This window comes from Elephantulus edwardii, unplaced genomic scaffold, assembly GCF_000299155.1.
Source record: "Elephantulus edwardii isolate Elephantulus edwardi_28Jun2011 unplaced genomic scaffold, EleEdw1.0 scaffold00069, whole genome shotgun sequence".
Lineage (NCBI taxonomy): Eukaryota > Metazoa > Chordata > Mammalia > Macroscelidea > Macroscelididae > Elephantulus > Elephantulus edwardii.
Genome location: NW_006399819.1, coordinates 10,763,692 through 10,786,381, shown reverse-complemented (window position 1 = coordinate 10,786,381; position 22,690 = coordinate 10,763,692). Strand labels below are relative to the sequence as shown.

Here is a 22,690-nt window from a genome sequence, read left to right as displayed (position 1 = left end):
CTAATATTGCTAGAGGATTAATGGTTATGATAATATAGAAACATGAATTTCTAATAGTCATAGTTAAATTTTATCAAATAAATAACTGACAAATTAATAAATGTTTAATTATTATTACATTTGTTTTATATTAAAATTATTTGTCATGATAGAATTTAAAAGATAGCAATATATTATTTATGTATTATAACTTAGTTTACCCTGTAAGATAGAAATGATGCTCAAGCTTAGTGAGATAATGGTATTTATTGCCTCAAATTGTTAATAAGATGTTCAATTTTAAAAGCACTTAGAACAGTGTCAGGAACAAAGCCAATGTGCTATGAGTATTTTATATTTCACCTAAACAATATTTCATATGGACAAATTATGAGCCACTTAATTTCTCTACCTTTTTCCCAGCTATGTTTTAGTAATAATTATACTAGCATAATTTCACACCTAAAAATGGAAATATTTTAAAAAATTTAAATTTTCAGAACCTTTTTATTTTTTCCGTTTTTTTTCAGACCCTTTTTAAAAAGACATTTTTATTGGGAGATTGTGTTTGGCTTTTTGCTGACTTTTAAAGTGTCTTTAATCAATTTACTATGCTCCTTGCAGTTTCTATTGCATATCTAAAAACTGACAATAAAATCAAAGTATATGTCATATTTGCATGCAAAATAAATTAACTCTGGCTTTGCAAATGACTATTTCTAAGAGGCAAATGAAGCTATATGCCAGGCGAACTGAAGAAAGATAAATTTGCTGTGTTTTATAATTGTATGTCGTCTTATCTGAACTACGGAGCTCTGGAGGCATAATCCATAGAGGTGCACTGCTAACCCAAACGTGGAGTCTCTCTGTTCAAATGCACCAGGGGCTCTATAAGCAAAAGATGGTTAATCTCCGGTGTGATTTAACAGCAACCCAGTGGAGGGGCAGGGTTCTGATTCTTTGACAGTAAGCGTTTTATCCGAAGAAAGGGTGGCATATGCTTTATTATTCCCATATCTAGTTATCAAAAGGGTATTTGTTTTACAATTAAATTTTACAACAGAATAAATTATAACAGCCAATATTTCATGGCAAATAGTGAGTAAGTGCTTTTAAGTCACACTGATGATAATCTAAACTTTAAGACGATAGAAGTTATACAAGTGTTCTAGTCTTTTGTTCATAGGGTCACTATGAGTCGTCTACGACTCGACGGCAATTAACAACAACAGCAACATAACTCCAAGAGCTGAGTTCCAAAAGAAAAACTGTGTCGATAGGTGGATTAGAAGATGAGGAAGATATTCAGCAGTAGAAACACAATAAAATAATTTGAAACATTTGAGAACTAGTTTTTTGTAAACTTTGGGCATGGTATCAGGATGGATCCAGTTCTTGGAAAAAGAAATCGGGCTGGGAAAGGTGGAGAGTCAGAGGGGAAAAGGAAGATGCACAATCAGACAATCAGATGGCTCCCTTGTCAGAGATCCTGAGAATGATGACTCAGGGTATGGCAAGATTTAGATCCGTTGTTTATAGGGTCACTATGAGTTACAGTAAACTTAATGGCAACAAAAACTCCAGATCCTTGCCAGCTCTGGTGGCGTTGCTGGTAGGTGCTGTCAAGCAGAGACTCTTTGAGCAAAAGATCTGAATCCTGTCCTACCCCTTCACATCTCTTATACACTTGAGCCCATTGCTGCAGTTACTGTGTCAGTCTAGCTCACTGAGGGTCTACCTCTCTTTTGCTGACCTTCCACCTTTCTAAGCACACTATCCCTTCCCAAAGAATAGCCTCTCTTGGCAACATGTCCAAAGTATGAGAGTCAAGGCTTTACCATCCTTGCTCGAAGGAGCACTCTGGCTGCTTTTCCAAGACATACCTGTTCACTCGTTTGGGTGTTCATAGAATATTCAGTACTCTTCTCCAACACCACAACTCAAAGGCAGAAATTCTTTCGTTATCCTTATTCATTGTCCAGCTTTCAAACACATAGCAAGTGATTGAAAAGAACAAGGCCTGAATCAGGCACACCTTAGTCTTTAAACTTACATCATTATTCTAGTATTTTGGAGTGGTCCTTGACAGCAGCCTTGCCCAAAGCAATTTATCTCCTGATCTCCTGACTGCTAGTACCAAGGATATTGACTTGTGGTTCCAATTAAGACAAAATTGTTCACAATTTCAATTCTTTCTCCATCTATCATGATGTTGCTTATTGGCCTAGTGGTAAGGACCTTTGGTTTCTTGATAGTGAGATTATAACCCATATTGAAGGCTGTAGTCCTTGATCTTCAGCAGCAAGCATTTCAGGCCCTCCTCACTTTCAGCAAGCAAGTTTGTGTCATCTGCACGATGTAGGTTGTTGAGGAGTTGTCCTCTGATTCTGATGCCATATATTTCTTTATAGAGTCTGGATTCATAAATTAGTTGCTCAGCATACAGATTATTGTTAGGTGCCCTTGAGTTGAGTACAATTCATAGTGACCCCATGAACAACAGATTTGAACCCTATCCTATCCTGTACCATCCTCACCTCACACCTCCTGACACAGTCCACTGCAGCAGTCACCATACTAATCCACCTGATTGAGGGTCTTCCTCTCCTTTGCTGACCCTCCACCTTTCTGAGCGTCATGTCCATCTTCTAGGAACAGCCCTTCCTAGTAGCATGCCCAAGGTATGTGAGGTGAAGCCTCATCATCTTGACCTCCAAAGTGCACTTTGGCTACACCCTTTTCAAGACTTATCTGTTTGTTGGCAGTCCATGAGATGTTCAGTGCTCTTCTCTATCACCACAGCTCCAAGGCATCAATTCTTCTGTCATCCTTATTCATTGTCCAGCTCTCAGATGCATAGCAAATGATCCAAAAGACTATGGCCTGAATCAGATGCACCTTAGTCCTCAAACTGACATCATTACTCCTCAATAAACTGAAGTGATCCCTAACTGCAAGCTTTCCCAGTGTAATACATCTCCTGATTTCCTTACTGCTGGTACCAAGGATTTAAGTGGATCCAAGTAAGATGAAATTGTTGTAATTTCAATATTTTCTCCATCTATCATCACTTGCCTATTGGTCTAGTGGTAAGAATCTTTGTCTTCTTGACAGTGAGATGCAATCCATATTGAAAGCTATGTTATTTAATCCTCTGCAACAAGTGCTTCAGGTCCTCTCAGCAAACAAGGTTGTGTCATTTGCAGAAAGCAGGTTATTGATGGGTCTCCTTCTGATCTTGATGCCATTCCTCTTCATAGAGTTCAGCTCCTTGGATAATTGGCTCATCATACAAACTGAAAAGCTATTGCAAGAGACTACACAATAGCCTCCTGGTCTAGGTCTAGGTATCACATGAGCACAATTAAGTGTTCCAGGATCCCCATTCTTTTCAAAATTAGGCATCTCTTGTTAGGATCTACAAAGTCAAATGCCTTTGCATAGTCAATAAAGCATAACTAGACATACATAAAGTATTCTTTACTTTCAGCCAGGATCCATCAGACATCAGCAATGATGTCCCTGGTACCGTGGCCTCTTATAAATCCTTCTTTAATTATTGGCAGTTCCCAATCTATGTACTATTCTAGCTGGTTTTGAATGATCTTCAGCAGTATTTTGCTTTCATGTGATATAAATGACACTGCTCAATAATATCCACATTCTGTTGGATCACCTTTCTTGGGAATGGGAACGAGTACAGATCTCTTCCAGTTCAATGGCCAGACAGCTGTCCTCCACATTTCCTGGCACTGACTGGTGAGCTCATGCAGGACTGCATTTGTTAACTGAAACAAGTCATCAATTCCTGAGGACTTATTTTTTGTCAGTGCTTTCAATGCAATTTCCACTTCGTCCTTCGTTATCATTGGCTCTTGCTCATATGGTTGTTACTAGATTCTGTTGAATCGAGTACGACTCATAGCAGTTCTATGAACAAAAGATCTAAGCCCTGTTCCATCCTGTGTCATCCTCACACTTCCTGACACAAAGCCCATTGTAGCAGTCACCATATCAATCCACCTGGTTGAGAGTCTTCCTCTCCTTCGCTGACCCTCCACTCTTCCCAACATCATGCCTTTCTCAAATGAACAGCATCTCCTAGCAACATGCTCAAAGTATGTGTGGTGAAGCCTCATCATTCTTGCCTCCAATTGAGCATTCTGACTCCATCTTCTCCAAGGCATATCTGTTCTCTTGGCTGTCCATGGTATCTTCTCCAACACCACAGCTCAAAGGTGTCAATTCTTTTTCTGTCATCCCTATTCATTCATTGTCCAGCTCTCAGATGTATAGCAAATGATCCAAAAGACTATGGCCTGAATCAGATGCACCTTAGTCCTCAAACTGACATCACTACTCCTCAATAAACTGAAGCGATCCCTAACTGCAAGCTTTCCCAGTGTAATACATCTCTTGATTTCCTGACTGCTGGTACCCAGGGTGTTAATTGTGGATTCAGGAAAGATGAAGCAGTTGACAGTTTCAATCTCCTCTCCATCCATTATGACACTGCCTGTCAGTTCAGTGGTAAGAATCTTTGTTTTCTTGACATGAGATGAAATCCATACCAAAGGCTGCATTCCTTGATCTTCTTCAAGAAATGTTTAAAATCCTTGTTACTTTTAGGAAGCAAAGTTGTGTAATCTGCATAACACAGGTTATTGATAAGCCTCCCTCCAGTCCCAATGCCACACTCTTCATAGAGTCCAGCTTCTTGGGTAATTTGCTCAGCATACAGACTGAATATGTACTGAGAGAGAATACAGCTCTGACACACTCCTTTCTTAATTTCTCTTATGGTACTTCCTGAAATTTTTCAGTGTCAGTTAGCTCTTTTTGGTACAGTGATTCCTTGTATTTCCTCCATCTTATTTTTATGCTTTCTGGATCATTCAATATATTGCCCATAGCATCCTTCAATATTGCGACACAAGGCTTAAGTTTGATTTTCATTTCTCTCAGCTTGAGAAATGCAGATCGAGTTCTTCCCTTTTATCCTCCATTTTCAGCTCTTTGAAAAAGTTTTGTGGGTTTGGGTTTTTTTTTTTTAAGTGCACAGAGATTTAATCTTTAGCAGATCTAATTAATCAATTTTATCCTCTCCAGATTGTACATTTCTGGCTATATTTGGCAGTCTTTTTTTTTATCATAGACTAAGCCATCTAAGCTTACTCTGAATTTGTCTCTGATGAACTTTATGGTTTGGTGCTTTACTCCCAGGTCTCTGAGCTACTGTGAGTTGATTTTTGTGTATTGTGTGAGATGTGGATACTGTTTCAGCTTTGTGTAGGTAGTGATCCAGTTTTGCCAGCAACATTTGTTGAAGATGTTGTCATTTTCTCATTTGATAGTTTTTATTTCCTTGTAGAATATCAGTTGGCCATAGACAGATGGGTCCATTCTGGGTTCTCAATTCTGTTCCATTGGTCTATGTGCCTGTCACTTTACCAGTGCCAGGCTGTTTTGAGTACTACTGCTGTGTAGTAGGTTTTGATTGATCCAGTATTTTAACCTAAATGATGTTTCTTATCAGGAATGATCCTTTTGAATGAAAGCCATTCGACTTAAATCTTGTTAAAAACATTATGGCCATCTCTTTGAAATTTGCCATGTGAAAGTATATACCATTAACCTATCTTGATATTGTATCAGTTATATTTTTGCTATATATTATATTATAAAATGTAAGTATGACAATTATTTGATTATTAATGATAGTTTTTTCATTAATGAGACAGAAGCAGCAAATGAGCTAATAAATGTTTTGATGTATTTCAGCTGAACTTACTAGTTAAAAATTTCTGCTTTTTAGCTCACAGGTTATAAGAATTTGGTCTAGTAGTCAATTTCCAGAATTACAAATGTAGGCTTCATTTTAATTTTTTCTTAATATATTATTCCTTAGATATTGAAATAGGTATAAAAATTAACATAAGGTTTTTCTCCACCTATGAAGAAACAGTTGGCTAATTTGGAGGAACAGGAATATTTCAAAACTTAACAATTTGAAAAATTACCATAAGACACAACTAAATTACTTTTCGATTTTTTGTTTAAAACCCAAAATCCAATGTAATGTAATGTAATGATTTGAAATTCTCATTCAATAGATTGAGGACATAAACAATACGGGAACTGAATCAGCATCAGAGGTAAAAAGACATCTCCTTTCATGAAACATTCACCTAAATTATCTGATTCACAAATTATCTTTTAGTTTAAGAAAAAAAATTAAAGTTTTACTCTTTTTATTACAGATATAGACAAAAGGACAGAAATATTTTGCAAAACAAGATCATGCTTTTACACTTTCAGACACTATAGCAAAAATGTTTTTAAAGTATGCTTTTACTTTCATGGTTAGATTAGAGAAAGAAGTCTCATTATCAATCTTGTTTGAGGTACACTAACAAGACTATGTATTTCTTAAGCTGTTACTAACCATTGAGATTATTTTCTATACTAACATTATAAAGATTCTATTTTCTTTTCATCATTTATTTTCTTTCCTCAGAGTTCCTGACAATTTGTGTTTGGTTATCGCATACTAGTGTCTGTGATCGTATCTGCCACGATGAAGGAATGTTCAACCACAAAAAATGTAGTCATCTCTTTGTATCTAACACAGATAATAAAATTTATCAAGCAATTTGATGGTGTGCCTAAAATTATAGCCACTAAACTGGAAGTAGCTTTACTTTTCTTCACTTTATGGTTGCTATTTTTAAAAAGAAAAACAAATAAAAGGCAACCCTAGATAATTTAATAGAACTGATGAAATATTAATTTGAAGAAAAATAATACACGTTTAATAGGATTAAACACCAAAGCTTAAAATAAAACTTATAATGTTTAACAAGTTATTCATAAAAACGGTCTTTTTCTTCAGTAAATGTTAGTTATAGTAAAGGCAAAAAAATCATATAGCTTTTTTATTGTGGCTAAAATGGAATTAATCCACCATCAAATTGATTCAGATACTCTAAAAAAGTGCACACTTCCATTCGTGAGACTGATTAGTGCACATTTTTAGACAATGTCATCATAATTTCCATATGTCAATAGTTGTATTAACACCATCTTCTAGAAAAGAATATAATTTTTGAAGTTTGTCAGCAATATATTTCAGTAACATTTACTCATAATATGCAATTAATTTAGGGAAAAGAATAAGAATTTGTAAATATTAAATTTTTGTTCTTCGGAATAATTACTAGCAGTATAATGACATTCAGCAGAAATGGAGGGAAAGTCCTGTGAAATACAAATTTTGGTAAGGAAAAAAATACTAATTATTTATCTTAAAAAATAGGAAGGAGATGATTCACTACTTGTGTCAGTGGTACCTGTCAAATCATGCAAAATATCTGGAAAACTTAAAAAGAACTTTGAGGATCTAGAAAAAGAACGTGAAGAAAAAGAAAGGCTTAAGTATGAAGAAGATAAAAGGCTGAGATATGAAGAACAACGGCAGTCTCTGAAGGAAGCCAAATGTCTCTCATTGGTCATGGTAATGTGGTGTTTTTTTGAAGAAACAAATCTAAGCTTTAAGTCAGTTGGCAGCACTTCTCTTTTTGTTAACAGACAAGTTTTTATATTTTCTTAGGATGATGAAACAGAGGGTGACACAAGGAGGGAATCATTTTCTCCTGGAAAACTGAAACTAACTTTTGAGGAATTGGAAAGACAAAGACAAGAAAACCAAAAGAGGCAAGCTGAAGAAGACGCAAGAAAACGTTTGGAAGAAGAGAAGCGAGCATTTGAAGAAGCCAGACGGCAAATGGTAAAGGCACATTTTTAAACTTTATATTTATTATTTTTTAGATAGTTGGCTTATCTAAATCCATTAGACTAAATATAAATAAATATGAGAATTTATACAACGATCTGACTTCAAAACAGTATTCATATTTGATATATAAGATGCACCTATATTGTTTCTAATTTTCGTTTAAGGGTCTTTCACTCAATAGATACTGGGTTTAGGGAAGTTTTCTTTTTTTCAATAGACTATCAAAAATATTTTTGTGTGTTATAAATTATTAGAAATCTGTAAAACAATCACTTACTGAACCTGGTTTATCTTCATCTGTCACTGAGCCTGTAGTGCAGCACATTTTCAAGCCTAATTTTAAATGTTACACTTAGCATTTCTGGCCAGTTTTTTTTAAATGTCTGATCATATCAAATTAACAATGCTCTGTAGAATATAGAGTTTGTCAAATAAAGCATGCATATGGTGTAGTGATTCAAAGTAAAGATTTTTGGGGACAAACTTCTTGGATTCTGATAATACAAGGCTCTACTATTACATGAGTAAGCCATTTACTTTGATTTATTTCTCATCTGTAAAATGTTGAAAATAACAGTGCCTACTTCTTAAGTTAGTAAAAAGATTTTAAAACTTTAAATACTATAAAAATACTTATTATGACACCAATCCGGAACAAGAAGTACATTGCAGTGTGGACTGGGAAGGAGGAAGAGATGAGATACCATCTCACTCTAGTAGCAACAGAGTATTTGGGATTGTAAAATGAATGGTACAACCACCCTGGAAGGCAGTTTGGTATTTTCTTAGAAAGCTGAACATAGAAATTCCATATGACTCAGTTACTCCACAGCAAATCAAAACCACAATGAGATATTCCACTGTTTGGAATATCCTAAGAAAATGAGAACTGAGGCACAAATGGAGACTTATACATCAAATTTCATAGCAGTGTTATTTACCATTGCAAGAACATGGAAACAGCTCAGATGTCCAACCACAGCTGAACTGAATTGAAAATTTATGGCACATTACTACACAGCATGCAGAAGCAATTTTTTTTTTACATCACTACCTAACTTAGGAGAGACTGGAGAGCATTTTGCTAAATGAACTAACCTTTGAGTTGTGGTGCTGGAGAAGAGTCTTGAACATATCATGGACTTCCAACCAAGAAAACAAATAGGTCTGCCTTGAAGAGGGCTAAACTAAGTTTCTCCTTGGAGGTTAGGATATTGAAGCTCCATCTCATATACTTTGGGCACGTGGCCAGGAGGGACCAGTCCTTGGAGAAGAACTTCATGCTCAGAAGGGTAGAGGGACAGCACAGGAGAGGAAGATCCCAGATGAGATGGATTGATACAGTAACAGGGGCAATGGGAGTTGGTGTGTCAGAATCAGTGAGACTGGCTCAGGACAAAGCAGACTTCAGAGCTGCTGTACATAGGATCACTATAGGTCACAGGAGATTTGATAGCACAAGACAACAACAATTATTTGAAAATGTTAACTACTTTTCGGTAATTATACTTGTACAATACCTATACAGTTTAGCTATCACTAGTTGTTCAATTTAATTAAAAGAAAAAAACAAATAACATTAATTGATAAAATGACATTGAGTTACAATCTTAATAAAATTGTAACATTTGAATTTTATACAAAATAGTTCCAGAAAATTTTTTGACTGATTAATGTATGAAAGAACACCATAGTACATGAAAAGCACAAAATGGAAACTACTCTCGATTGGTATATGTGAACCTACCTTTACTTATTTGTTCTTATTGAGATTTGAGGGAGACCTGATAACATGGTCCATAGGAAATTGTACTCTGGAAGCTTGAATCCACCAGATGTTCTACTCGAGAAAGATGGGAAATCTCCTCCTAGATAATTTACAGCCTCTTGAAAAGTTATGAATCGGTTCTAACTCAGCAGCAATGAGTTTGAGTTTTATTATGATTTGAGTGAAAGTTTAAAAAGCATATTAGTTTTTTATTCAGCTATGCATTCAAACATATTTTGTCTTAAAACATTAATCAAAATACACAAAATGCAAGGGCACTTTTCCCACTTTCTACCTATAATTTTCATTTCCATTAATTCTTCTAGTCTACCACTCCTTGCATTCTAGGCTTTATTCTTGGACAAATGATGTTCTTTTGCCTTTTTTTTATGATTGGTTATTCTAAGGACTAAGTGCTTCCCTGAGTCAGTATGAGTTAAGTTAAAGGCTTGTCTATTGTTTGGCTAGCTTCTATCATCACAACAACCTGCAAGTCACCCCAGTACAGCAAATTGGCAGACAAGTGCTGTACTCATAAAAGAAAACTGTAAATGAGCAAACATACATACACAAATTATAAAAGATGCTGTAACGTGTAAGTCATCCATTTTCAGTACAGCAGACTGCCAGATAAGTGCTGTATCCATATCAGCAAACTATAAAACAAGCAAGCACACACATATTATTAAACAAATATGCAGACTGTGGGGAAAGTGTATCAAGGATGTATCAGGAGGTGGGGTACTCAGTCTGGGGCAAGAAAAGTGTGCATTAGGGTGGTATCCTTTCTCCATCCTAGTCAATCTGTATGCTGAGCAAAAAACTAAACTATATGAAGAAGAATCTGGAATCAGAATTAGAAGACTCATCAGTAACTTGTGTTATGCAGGTAACACAATCTTGCTTGCTAAAACTGAAGAAGACTCGAAACACTTGCTTCAGAAGATCAGATGGCAGCCTTCAATATAGATTACATCTTAAAATCAAGAAAACAAAAAATGGGCCTCACTAATGGACCAATAGGCAGCATCATAATAGATGGAGAAAAGCTTGAATTTGCCAATTATTTCATTTTGCGTGGATTCACAATCTAGACCCATGGTAACAGTAGTCAATAAAAAACCATATTTCATTCCTAAACAATGCTATCAAGAACCTTTCCTAAGTACTAAAGGGCATAAATGTCAGCTTAAAGATCAAAGTGCACCTGATCCAAGCTATGATATTTTCAATTATTTCTTTTGCATGTGAAAGTTGGACAATAAATATGAGCAAAAGAAAACTAATCGATGCTTTTGAATCGTGGTCCTGGAGAAGAGTACTGTACATCCCCATGGACTACCAAAAAGAACAAACAAGTCTGTCTTGAAAGAAATGTAACCAGAGTGTTCCTTAAAGACAAGGATGGTGACATTTCATCTCACATACTTTGGGAATGTTGTCAGGAGGCGCCAGTCCTTAGAAAAAGATATTAGGCTGGGGGGAAAGTGGAGGGTAAGAGAAAGAGAAGAAGACTCTTAGCAGGATGGAATGACACAGTGACTGTAACAATGGACTCAAGCATATCAGAAATTGTAAGCATGGGGCAGGATAGGGCAAGGCTGTTCACAGGGCCGTTATGACTTGCAGGTGACTTGATTATGCCTCACAACAACAAGAGTAACAATGTCTGGCTGAAAATTAAGCCACTGGAGTCAGTTTTGTTTCAGGTTCAAAGAGTAACTAAGGGCTTCTGGTCTTTGTTGGATCAGTAAGTCTGGTCTTTCTTAAGTCTTTAAGTTTTTTTGTTCCACATTTGCCCTCACTCTACACAGAATCTTCAACTGTGATTCCTTCTAGGTTTGGTCAACAGTGCTACTAGGGCACTATCTAATTCTTCTAATCTTGGAGTTGTGGAAGTTGGAGTTCAAGTGGGAGATTAATCTTTTAGACTAATTGTTTCTATACGTTTTTTGCTTTTTGTCCCACTCCTGGACAGAGTGTGACCAATAACACCAAAGATGGCCAGTTGCAAGGTGTTAATATCTCAACTGCTACTCATCAAAGTAGAATGGAAAAATATTATTTTTTTGGAAAATATTATCTTTTATGGACTCTATCATGTCCCCCAAGACTATAGTCTGAAGGTCCCACAACTAGCAACTCATTCCATTAAGGTGTTTGGTTGTGATTAAGAAGCTGCCATTGGTTGGTCCCTGCTGATTCAGTTATATTCACTGATATATTTACAGCATGTACTGATATGAATGAAGAAATATAATCTGGTAAACCTATATATGACGGTGGATGTGGCCCCTTCACCTGTCCTTATTTGTTATTTGCCTTTCTACCTGTATATTTGTTGTTGCCATTGAGTCTCTTGAAACTCAGAGCAACACTATGTACAAGAGCCCTGAAACTTTCTGTAACTTTACTGTCTCTGACAAACCTACCCTCATTACCCCAGTCACTAAATCAATCTATCTCATCGAGGGTCTTCCTCTCCTGTGCTGTCCCTCTACCCTTCCAAGCATGATGTCCCTCTCTAAGGACTGGTCCCTCCTTGCAACATGCAAAAAGTATGACAGAGAAAGTCTCAGAATCTTTGCCTCCAAGGAGCAGCCTGGTTTCACCCTCTCCAGGAAAAACCTGTTTGTTCTCCTGGCAGTCCATGATATATTCAATACTCTTCTCTAGCACCGCAATTCAAAAGCATCAATTCTCTATCATCCCTAGTCATTGTGCAGCTTTCTGACACACAATAAGTAATTGCAAAGACTATGGCCTGGATCTGGCACACTTTAGTCTCCAGCCTGATGTCATTGCTCTTCAGTACTCTGGAGAGGCCCCTGACAATAGACTTTCTCAAAGCAATTCATCTCTTGATTTCTTGGCTGCTGGTACCAAGAGTGTTCATTGTGGAGCCAAGCAAACTAAAGCTGTTAACAATCTCAATCTCTTCATCATCTATCATAATGCTACCAATCGGCCCAGAGGTGAGAATCCTTGTTTTCTTGATGTTAAACTTGAGTCCATATTTAAGGCTGCAGTCCTTGACCTTTTTGGCAGCAAGCGCTTCATGACCTCCTCATCTCAGTTTCAGCAAGCATATTTGCGTCATCTGTTTATTGCAAGTTGTTGATGAGTCTTCCCCCAATTCTGATGCCACACTCCTCCTCATAGAGCCCAGCCTCCCGGATAATCTGTTCTGCATCTAGATCTAGATCACATCCCTGGCATACAACCTTCCCAGTTTTGAACCATGCAGTGTTTCCTTGCTCTGTTCTGACGACTGCCTCCTGGACCAAGTATAGGTTTATTCATGCTTATGCATAAGCACAAATGCTCTGGGATTTTAACATTTATTATTACCAGTGTTGTAGGATTGTGTATGTAATAAGTGTTTACATGAAGGAACTCTGGTAACAGTCTGTAGTGAGTTGCACTACTAACCCAAAGGTGGTGTATCTCTGAAGGTTCAAATCCACCAGTGATGTCAGGAGAGAAAATTTCATGCAGTTAAAAAGCCCTCTGACTGAAGGGTCAGCCATGAGTCAGTTTTGACTCAATAGCAATGATTCTTTCGGCATTTAAAATTTTCTTTTGTTTTTTATAATAGTGGACTATTATAAAATATTTTTATAATACTTTTCCCTTTGTCACTACCTTATTTGACGTAGCATAATATCCTCCAGATTCAAAGTATGTGATGTTTCTTAAATTATTCCTTGTTCTTTAGTGATGCATAGTAGTCCATTATGTGTATGGACGATAGTTTCTTTATCCATTCATCCATTGATGAACACTTGGACTGCTTAAATCTCTTCACTCTTGTAGATAATGAGACAACAAACATGGGTATGCCTTTATCTGTGTCACAGCTCCTATTTCTTCAGAATATATACCCAGTAGTGAGATTGCTAGGGAGCTCTGGGGGTCTAGTGTACTGCAGTCCCACAGGCAAGCAGCTACCAGCTGCTCTGTGAGAGAAGGATAGACAATCTCCTCCTGTGCGATTTACTGCTTCTGGAAACCTGCTGGAGGATCAGCTGTGGGTCAATTCCTATTTAATGGCACACAACAATAACAGGATTTTAAGGAAACACCAAATTGTTTACGATAGTGACTGTACCAGGTTACAGTCCTTTCAACACTGTTATTGAACTTTCCTCGTGTTGCTTGGGTGAGATGATATCTTATTTTTAAAAAGAAAATTTGCCTTTTTACAGGAGCTAATTATCTACGTGACCCTCGATTTAAATTAGGAATATAATGCTGAATACTTGTTCTGGGAAAATTGTTTAATAGAACTCGAATTATTTTCTTTCTTAATACTTCATCTTACCCATTTAAAATTTTTTACTTGCTTGAGATGTTTTAATTAGCTTTAATATAATTTTATTCATAATTTCTCCAATGTTGAACACTGTATCATACAAGATTTTATCATATGAGACCTTAAAAGGACGAGGATTTTGGTCAAGCATGTTAAGGGCGTAGAAACATCCCTAGGCCTTTGATTTATAATTCATTTCTGCCTTTGATGATTCTTAATTCTTAGTAATTAACAGTTTCTTTCTTTAGGTGAGTGAAGAGGAGGAAAACCAAGAAACAGAAAAAAGCTTTAAAGAGTATCGCCCTGGTAAACTCAAACTCAGTTTTGAAGAAATAGAAAGGCGGAGAGTAGAAGATGAAAAAAAAAAAGCAGAAGAAGAAGCCAGAAGAAGAATTGAGGAAGAAAAAAAAGCATTTGCTGAAGCGAGGAGGAGCATGGTAAAAAAAAAAAGAATCTAATGGAAGAATATTGTCTTGGAATTGAGCTTTTTAGAATGTTAATACTAATCATTAACGTTGGAGAACACTGGGTTATTTCTGAGATTTTGCCAAGAGTAGGAATAGCAGATACATTTTCAGGTCTTCTATGGCATAACCCCACTCTTTTTAATGTGTTTGCTTCAATACAGTGCTGAGAACGTTATGATTAAATTGCCATCCCTGGCATAGAAGATTGAATATGATCTTCTTTTTCTGGGAAGACATGTTTTCCAGAATTGAGTATCTAGGCAAGAAGTAAAGAGCTTCCCCTTATCCCCTCTCCTTCTTTGTTACAAAGTTATCTCTCACTACTATTTTAATGCTTGTAAAATGTACAGTTATTTGGAAACCTTTCTTTTCAGACAATCTGACACTTGAATACTCTGTCATCTTCTTAAAACATTTTCATTAACTTCAGTGTTATAACTAGTGTTTCTCCTCCTACTCAATAAGCTTTAGACATAGATCCAAGAGTTTATTTGGTCTCTTCACTCACCTAGATGCTCAAATTAGAAATAATAATCACATTCATCTTCTAATTCATGCCTTACGTCCATCAGTAACCAAATCTCTTTTATCACACCTCTTAAGTAATTTTTAAAACTTTTCTTCCTTAATGTCCCACTGCCATGGTTATAGGTCAGATAACTGGCATCCTTTTACTTTTTCTTGCACTTCACTTATTATATGTATGTTTTAATATTTTTCAAAGTCTCTCATTGCAATTTTTCCAACAGCATATGCTTACTTTTGTCTATTTCACATTTTTATAATCCTTGCAATATTTCAAATGAGCTCTTTTGGCCCACTGGTAAGAAGCTGCACTGTAATCCCTTAGGCACTCAGTTCAAATCCACCAGCTGGTCCGTGGGAGAAAGATGGGCATTCTCCTCCTGTGATATTAACTGCCTCTGAAAACCCACTGGAGGGTCAGCTGTGGATCACTTCCAACTTGACGGTACACAACAAAAATTGCATGCTTAATAGTCTATTTTTTTTGTTGTTGTTCTGTGCTGTTGAGTTGAGATGGATTTATGACTGACCCTCCAGTGGTTTGGGTTTGTTTTTTTTTTAAATAAATTTTTATTATAATTGTGATTTTAATAAATTTTTACAAAGAAGTTAGATTTTCACTCATTCATTGTTTTACATCCTCCAGTGGTTTTTAAGAGGCAGTAAATCACATAGGAGAATTCCCATCTTTTGCCTGTGGAGATGCTGGTGGGTTCTAACCACATACCTTTGAGCTGGCACCCAGCCACCGGAGCTGCCTTAAGAGTCTGTTGTTGTTATTGCTGCGTGTCATAGGGTTGGAACCAACCCCTAGTTGACTCTCCAGCAGTTTTTCAAAGGCAGATAATCACACAAGAGATTTCCCATCCTTCTCCCGTGGAACAGCTGGTGGATTTGAACCACATGCCTTCAGGATTGCAGCGCAGCATCTTAGCACTAGGCTACCAGAGCTCTCTAACAGTCTATAGTACTGTGTAAGCATAACTTTTTTGTGCCCTGGGTGGAAAATTTTGTATGACTTACTAGCAGACTATTACATCTTTCACTGGTAGTTATGAACTGCTGATCTCTTGATTAGCAGATGAGGGTTTAACTACTGCACCACAAGACTTCTAGTATGGTTTTTAAACAGCCCACTGCTCCTCTAGTCTATTCCAACTCATAGCGACTTTCCATTGATTTCTGAGGCTATAAATCTTTATGAGAGGAGACTGACCATATTTCTCCCATGGAGCAGCTACTGGAGTTAAACCTCCAACCTTTTGGTTGGTAGCCCAACACGTTATAAGTTACAACATCAGGGCTCCTTAATATGACTTCACAGAATCAAAACCAGAATTAGGTAATTGTTTTCCATGGCAAAATATATTCCAAGTCACCAACTGAAAGTCAAAGTTTCTATTTGTGATTTTGGAACTACCCGCACACATGCAGAGTGTGTGTGTGTGTGTGTGTGTGTGTGTGTGTGTGTGTGTGTGTGTTACTATATGGGGAGCTTTGGTGGTCGAATGAGTAAGAAGTTGTGCTGCTAATGCAAAGAAAGCTAATTCAATTCCACCAGCTGCTCTAAGGGTAAAGCATAGGCCATTTTCTCGATTGCAGTTTAGTGCCTCTGAAAACCTGCTGGAAATCAGCTATGAGTCAGTTCTGACTTGATGGTATATAACAACAACCAACATCCTTATCTATTACAGGCAGATGATAACATAATTATAAAATGCACAGTTTGAAAGTTTAACATGGAGTCAGCCACTCTGCTAAGGGTTTGCAAATGTTATTAATCTTCACAAGACCTCTGTGAAAGTTGTCATGGATAGAAAGATGAGGTAATTTGCCCAAAGTCACAGCTAGATGGCAGAAACAGACCATTTACAGGAAACTACAAAAACTACAAATTATATGAGTATACAAATTCCTGAAGTTTTGAATACTAGTTTCATCACTTGTTCTTTATGTTGACTTTGGACAAATTACTTTTCAGTGGCTAAGTTTCTTTTCCTCTGTAAAATGGGGATGTTAATAATACCTGCTTCACAGGGTTATAGAATTTGAACCCGTACTATTCTTAGACTATATCTGGCATGAATAAACTCTCAGTAAGTATTAACTATTATTACTTCTTAAAAATTATGCTGACACCAATTAAATCAGTACAAAGGTGATTTTTGCCTAATTATGAAGGAATTATGATGTACTACCTAATCCTTTCAGAAAAAAACCCACACACAATTTAATTGCAATGCTCTATGTTGTCTACCACTGTGGAGATTCATTTTATTGCAATTTTAAATATTCTCAGTATTAAAATCTCTTAATATCTAGTTCATGTTATTCAAGCATAAGAATAGCAAAGATATTTCCTTATGTTCAATGGAATGGAAAACAAATGATCACATTTCCTTTATTCACACAAAATGCTTGTTTTACATTTTTAAATAATTCCTACCTTGCTTACTGCTTTTTTTTTTAAGAATAATTTAGGTCCTGATTACTAGTTCAGTGTGAAATCTTTGTATTACGAGTAATCTCACTTTCTATAAGATATAGTTCCTCTTTAGTATTTATAATTTTTACAAGATTGATAAAAGAATTCTTTTAAATAGGTAATAGATGATGATTCCCAAGAGATGTATAAAACAATCTCTCAAGAATCTCTTACACCAGGAAAACTGGAAATTAATTTTGAAGAGTTATTAAAACAAAAAATGGAAGAAGAAAAACGACGGACAGAGGAAGAACGCAGGCAGAAGCTAGAAATGGAGAGACAGGAATTTGAACAACTTAGACAAGAAATGGGAGAGGTAAGATTTAATGAAACATTTGTTTCTATTTCACAAATATTCATTACTCTAAGTAGTTTACATATATTGTCTCACAATAACCTTGTAAGTATTGATGCTTGCATAAAGAACATGGACACGTGGTCTCTGCACACTTGAAGGTTTGTGGTTTCAGAATAGGTATGTCCATTTTTATAGGCTGCTGTCACTCTATTCCTTCACTACTGATTTGGAAAAAAAAAAATAAAAGACTGCAAGTGATTGAAAGTTTACTGTACTACCTCAAGCTAATATTTCTTCTTAGATACATCACACATACATGTAGACACACTGTGACTGAGAACTGCAAATATATACTGAATATATAGTATACCCAATAGATTTGTTATCTTCCTTTAAACAAATGGAATTAAATGGATAAACCCATATACAACTGCAAGAATGTCAAGCATGCTAATAGCAACATCTGTATGGCAAACCTTGAGTGACTCTGAGATGAAACTTTATTAATGTTGAATGAAATGTCATAGTATGACTTCTCTAGGGAGCTCTGGTGGCGTAGTCTGCAGCGTGAGTGCATAATTAACCCAAAGGCAGTGCCTCTCTGGTAGTTTGGATCCATCATGAGCTCCTAGGAGGAAGATGAGCAATCTCCTGTGCCATTTACAGCCATGAAAAACCACTGGAAGGTCAGCTATGAGCTGCTGCTGACTTCCAGGCAGCGAGTTGAGTGAGAATCCTTCCTTCAGCATTAAAATGCATTAAGTGTACAGAGAGAGAGAGAGAGAATATACATGAAAATGCATTTTGTGTGGCCACATAAGACTTTATGCTCAGAAGGTTATTGAGTTTTTATTTTGTAAGTGATGTCATGCCCTCTGGTGCTTCCGCTACTATTCAGAATGGATTTTCAGCAGCCCATTTCTCATCTCCTGATGCCCTAGCCCCTGGACTTTGCCATTCTCCATTGGAGGTGAACAATGAGTTTCTCAAGCAGTGGACTAGGGGGAGGCCTGTAGGCCTGGATACAAGTACAGCAAGGGAAGGGCAAGGCAGGAATGTAGCATCCCCAGCCTTTGGCTGGCAGAGCCACAACACATTCAGCACGTCGGTGACTCAGTGGGGCTTTCTGACAATCCCTGATCTAGGAATTGAGTACATTCCTACTAATAAACTGCAATCATTTGAAAGTTGCCTATCACGGGCTGGAGCAGCAGGTCTATGGGAGGCAGACATGTACTTCCTTGTCTTAGAAGTTGTTGTTCTGTGCCATCAAGTTGGAACCAACCCATAGCCGACCCTTCAGTGAGTTTTCAGAGAAAGTAAATCACACAGTAGGAGATTGCCCATCCTTCTTATATGGAACAGCTGGTGGATTTTAACTGTGAGGCTTTGGGATTGCAGCACAGCTTCTTACCACTAAGCCACCAGTCCTAGAAGGGGTCCTACAAATGATATAGCTGGCTCTAAGAATAGAAATACTGACACTTTGAACACTAATGAATGAAAACTAGATGAGCTGTGGGACGATCTTAAAAGTATGATCCATGAAGAAAGCAAAGGGTCATTATAAATACAAAGGAGGAAGACAAGACCAAGAGGGATTGTCAAAAGACACTCTGCAAATTGCTCTATATGCGAAGAAACCACAAGAAAGGGAAGAAATAAGGAAGTTAAAGAGTTGAACAAATAATTTCAAGTAGCAGTTCAGGAAGACAAAGCAAAGTATTATAATAGAATATTGAATGTTCCCAGAAGCAAAAACATGGAAGGAATATACAGAGTCAATGTACCAAAAAGAATTGGGTGAGACAGAGCAATTCCATGAAGTAGTATAGGATGAAGAATAAATGGTAAAAAAAGAAAAGAAGTCCAAGCAGCTCTGAAGGAATTGGCAAACTATAAGGTCCCAGGAATTGATAGAATACCAATTTATATATTTAAACAAACAGATGCAGCCTTGGATCTGCTCACAAGGTTGTGTCAAGAAATCTGGCCAGCTGACTAAAAGTTGTTAAATATCATCAAGTCTAGTACAACACATAGCAACAAACACTATAAACAACAGATCTGAACTTTGCTCTATTCTGTTCCATCTTCACACCTCCTGACACGCTCAAAGCCCACTGCAGCAGTCACTGGATCAATCTACCTTGTCAAGGCTTTTCTCCTTTACTGATCCTCCACCATTGCGAGCATCATGTCCCTCTCCAAGGAATAGCACCTCCTAGCAACATGTCTGAAATATGCAAGGCAAAGCCTCATCATCTTTGCCTCCAAAGAGCACTCTGGCTGCACCCTCTCCAAGACATATTTGTTCTTTTGGCATCCATGAATGTTCAGCGCTCTTCTCCAACACCACAGCTCAAAGGCATCAGTCCTTCTTCTGTTATTCTTTTCATTGTCCAGCTCTCAGATGCATAGCAAGTGATCAGAAAGACCATGGCCTGTATCAGATGCACCTTAGTCCTCAAACTGACATCATAACTCCTCAATAATTTGGAGAGGTCTCTAAGTTCAGATTCCCCCAGTGCAATATGTCTCATGATTTCCTGACTGCTGGTACCAGGGGTGTTAATTGTGGATCAGAGTAAGTTGAAGTTGTTAACAGTTTCAATCTTTTCTCCATCTACCATGATGTTGCCTATTGGTCCAGTGGTACAACTCTTTGTCTTCTTGACCTTGAAATGCAATCCATATTTAAGGCTATATTCTTTTTTAAAAAACCAGAGAATTATTTGTAGCACTTTATTTTCCTTCAAAACAAACTAAATGAAAACTTTTCTTGAATGAAGCATAACAGTGTAGAGGAGTCTGATTAAGATTTGCTCAAAAAATATTTTCTTACTCTGAAGCTATGAATCTGGCAGTAGAGACAGATTAATAATAGCAATGAAATAGGCCCTGTCGTTGTTTGAAGAGAGTCTTGGTGTATCCAGATGTAGCAGTGAAATAAACTCTGACAACTTACACCACAGAACTTTAGGGAGTTGTCATCCACGAGTCTGAATGTTTAAAGCTGTGACTCTACTCCTTCTATTTCATTGAGTGTCACCATAGCAAATGCTACAGAAATTACAAAGTCTGTGTGTATGTGAACAGTGCCATCTGATTCTTTTTCAGTTTCAGAAATAATATTTCAAACACACTTGAAGAATGATAGCTTTTAAACCCCTATCTACACTTAACATCATGATAAGGATCATGTTGGGATAATAATCCTGAATTTAAAAGGTCAAAATAATAAAATATAGTCTTCTGGGAAAAGAAAGAAGCATATATAACTGAGAAACTGATTTCCTTTTGCATGATAAGAAGGAAGAAGTGAAGAAAAGAATGATAAAAAGCAGTGAGCCAACCAGGTTTCATGTCCTGGATTGTCAGGGCTGTTTACACCAGGTGTTGATGGCATGCAAACTAATGGTTGTTCTGCGAGGCTATATCTTTGGTCCTCTGCAACAAGGGCTTCAAGTCCTCTTCACCTGCAGCAAGCAGGTTGTGTGTCTGCATAATGCAGGTTACTGATGAGTCCACCCTCTGACCCTGATCCTGATGATTTCCCTGTATAGAGTGCGGCTTCTTGAATAATTTGCTCAGCATACAGACTGAATAGGTATGGGAGAAAATACAACCCTGCTGCACCCCCTTCTTAATTTTAAACCATGCAGGGTTCCCTTGTTCTGTTCGCACAGTAGCTTTCCAGTCTAGGTATAGGATTCACATGAGCACAGTTAACTTACTGCAAGAGATCCATATTTATCCCCAGTCCCAAAAAAGATGATGCAACAGAGTGTGGAAATTATTGAACAATATAACTTGCAAGAAAAGTCTTGCTGAAGATTATAAATAAAGCAACTAGAAGAGTAGATTGACAGAAAACTGCCAGAAAAACAGGCTGGGTTTACAAGAGGCTGTAGTTCTAGGGATAGCATTACTGATGTCAGATGGATCTGGGTTTCTGAAAGCAGTGAGTACCAGAAGGATGTCTATTTGTGTTTTATTGCCTATGCCAAGGCATTTGACTGTGTAGACCACAACAATTTGTGGCTATCTATGAGAAAAATGAGAATTTCAGAACACCTGATTGTGCTCATGCAAATTCTAAACCTAAATCAGGTAGCTGTAATCTAAACAAAGTAAGGAAACACTTTATGGTTCAAAATAAAGGAGTACATGAGGAATGTGTCTTTTCTCCATACCTTTTCCATCTTTTTACGGAACAGATCATTCAGGAGGCTGGACTTTATGAAGAAAAATATGACATCAGGATTGGAGGAAGATTCATCAACAACCTGAATTATGCAGATGACACAACCTTGCTCATTAAAACTGAGGGAGACTTGAAGTGTCTGCTGCAGGTTAAGGACTGCAGTCTTCAATATGGACTGCAGCTCAACATCAAGAAAACAAAGATTCTCACCACCAGGCCAACTGGCAGTATCATAATAGATGTAGAAAAGATTTATATTATTAACAATTTCATCTTCCTCAGCTCCACAATCAACACTCTTGACACCTGCAGTCAGAAAATCGAAAGATGAGTTGCTTTGGAGAAGTCTATTATCTCCGGAGTGCTAAAGAGCAACAATATCAGTCTAAGACCAAGATGTGTCTGCTCTAGACCATGGTCTTCTAAACTGCTGAGAGCTGGACAATGGCTAAGGAAGGGAGAAGAAAAATCGATGCTTTTGAGTTGTGCTGCTGGAGAAAAGTAATAAATACACCATGGATGTCAAGAGAATAAGCAGGTCTGTCCTGGAGTGGTGAAACCAGGTTGCTTGTTGGAGGCAGGTATTTTGAAACTCCATCTTACATACTTGGGCATGCTGTCAGAAAGAATCAGTCCTCGGAAGGGTAGAGAGTCTGTGCAGGAAAGAAAGATCCTGGATGAAATGGATTGAAACAGTGACAATGGCAATGGAGTCAACTGTGTCAGAGACTGTGAGACTGGCTCAGGACAGGGTTCAGAGCTACTGTTCATAGGGTGACTATGAGTCGTGTTCGACACCCACACATAACAGCAACATAGCACAACTAGTGTGTGTGTGTGTGTGTGTGTGT

At 37.2% G+C, this 22,690-nt stretch overlaps 1 protein-coding gene across 2 annotated transcripts in view; it reads left to right on the top strand.

Moving 5' to 3' along the window:
- The window catches only part of NEXN (nexilin (F actin binding protein)), a 50,283-nt gene that overhangs the window by 4,937 nt on the left and 22,656 nt on the right, over positions 1 to 22,690 (top strand). For both annotated transcript variants that reach the window (XM_006888589.1, XM_006888590.1), the window contains 5 exons: positions 6,093 to 6,134; positions 7,295 to 7,492; positions 7,589 to 7,765; positions 14,106 to 14,294; positions 17,453 to 17,650. In XM_006888589.1, the coding sequence (XP_006888651.1) occupies positions 6,093 to 6,134; positions 7,295 to 7,492; positions 7,589 to 7,765; positions 14,106 to 14,294; positions 17,453 to 17,650 (804 nt within the window). The remainder of the gene's footprint in view (positions 1 to 6,092; positions 6,135 to 7,294; positions 7,493 to 7,588; positions 7,766 to 14,105; positions 14,295 to 17,452; positions 17,651 to 22,690) is intronic.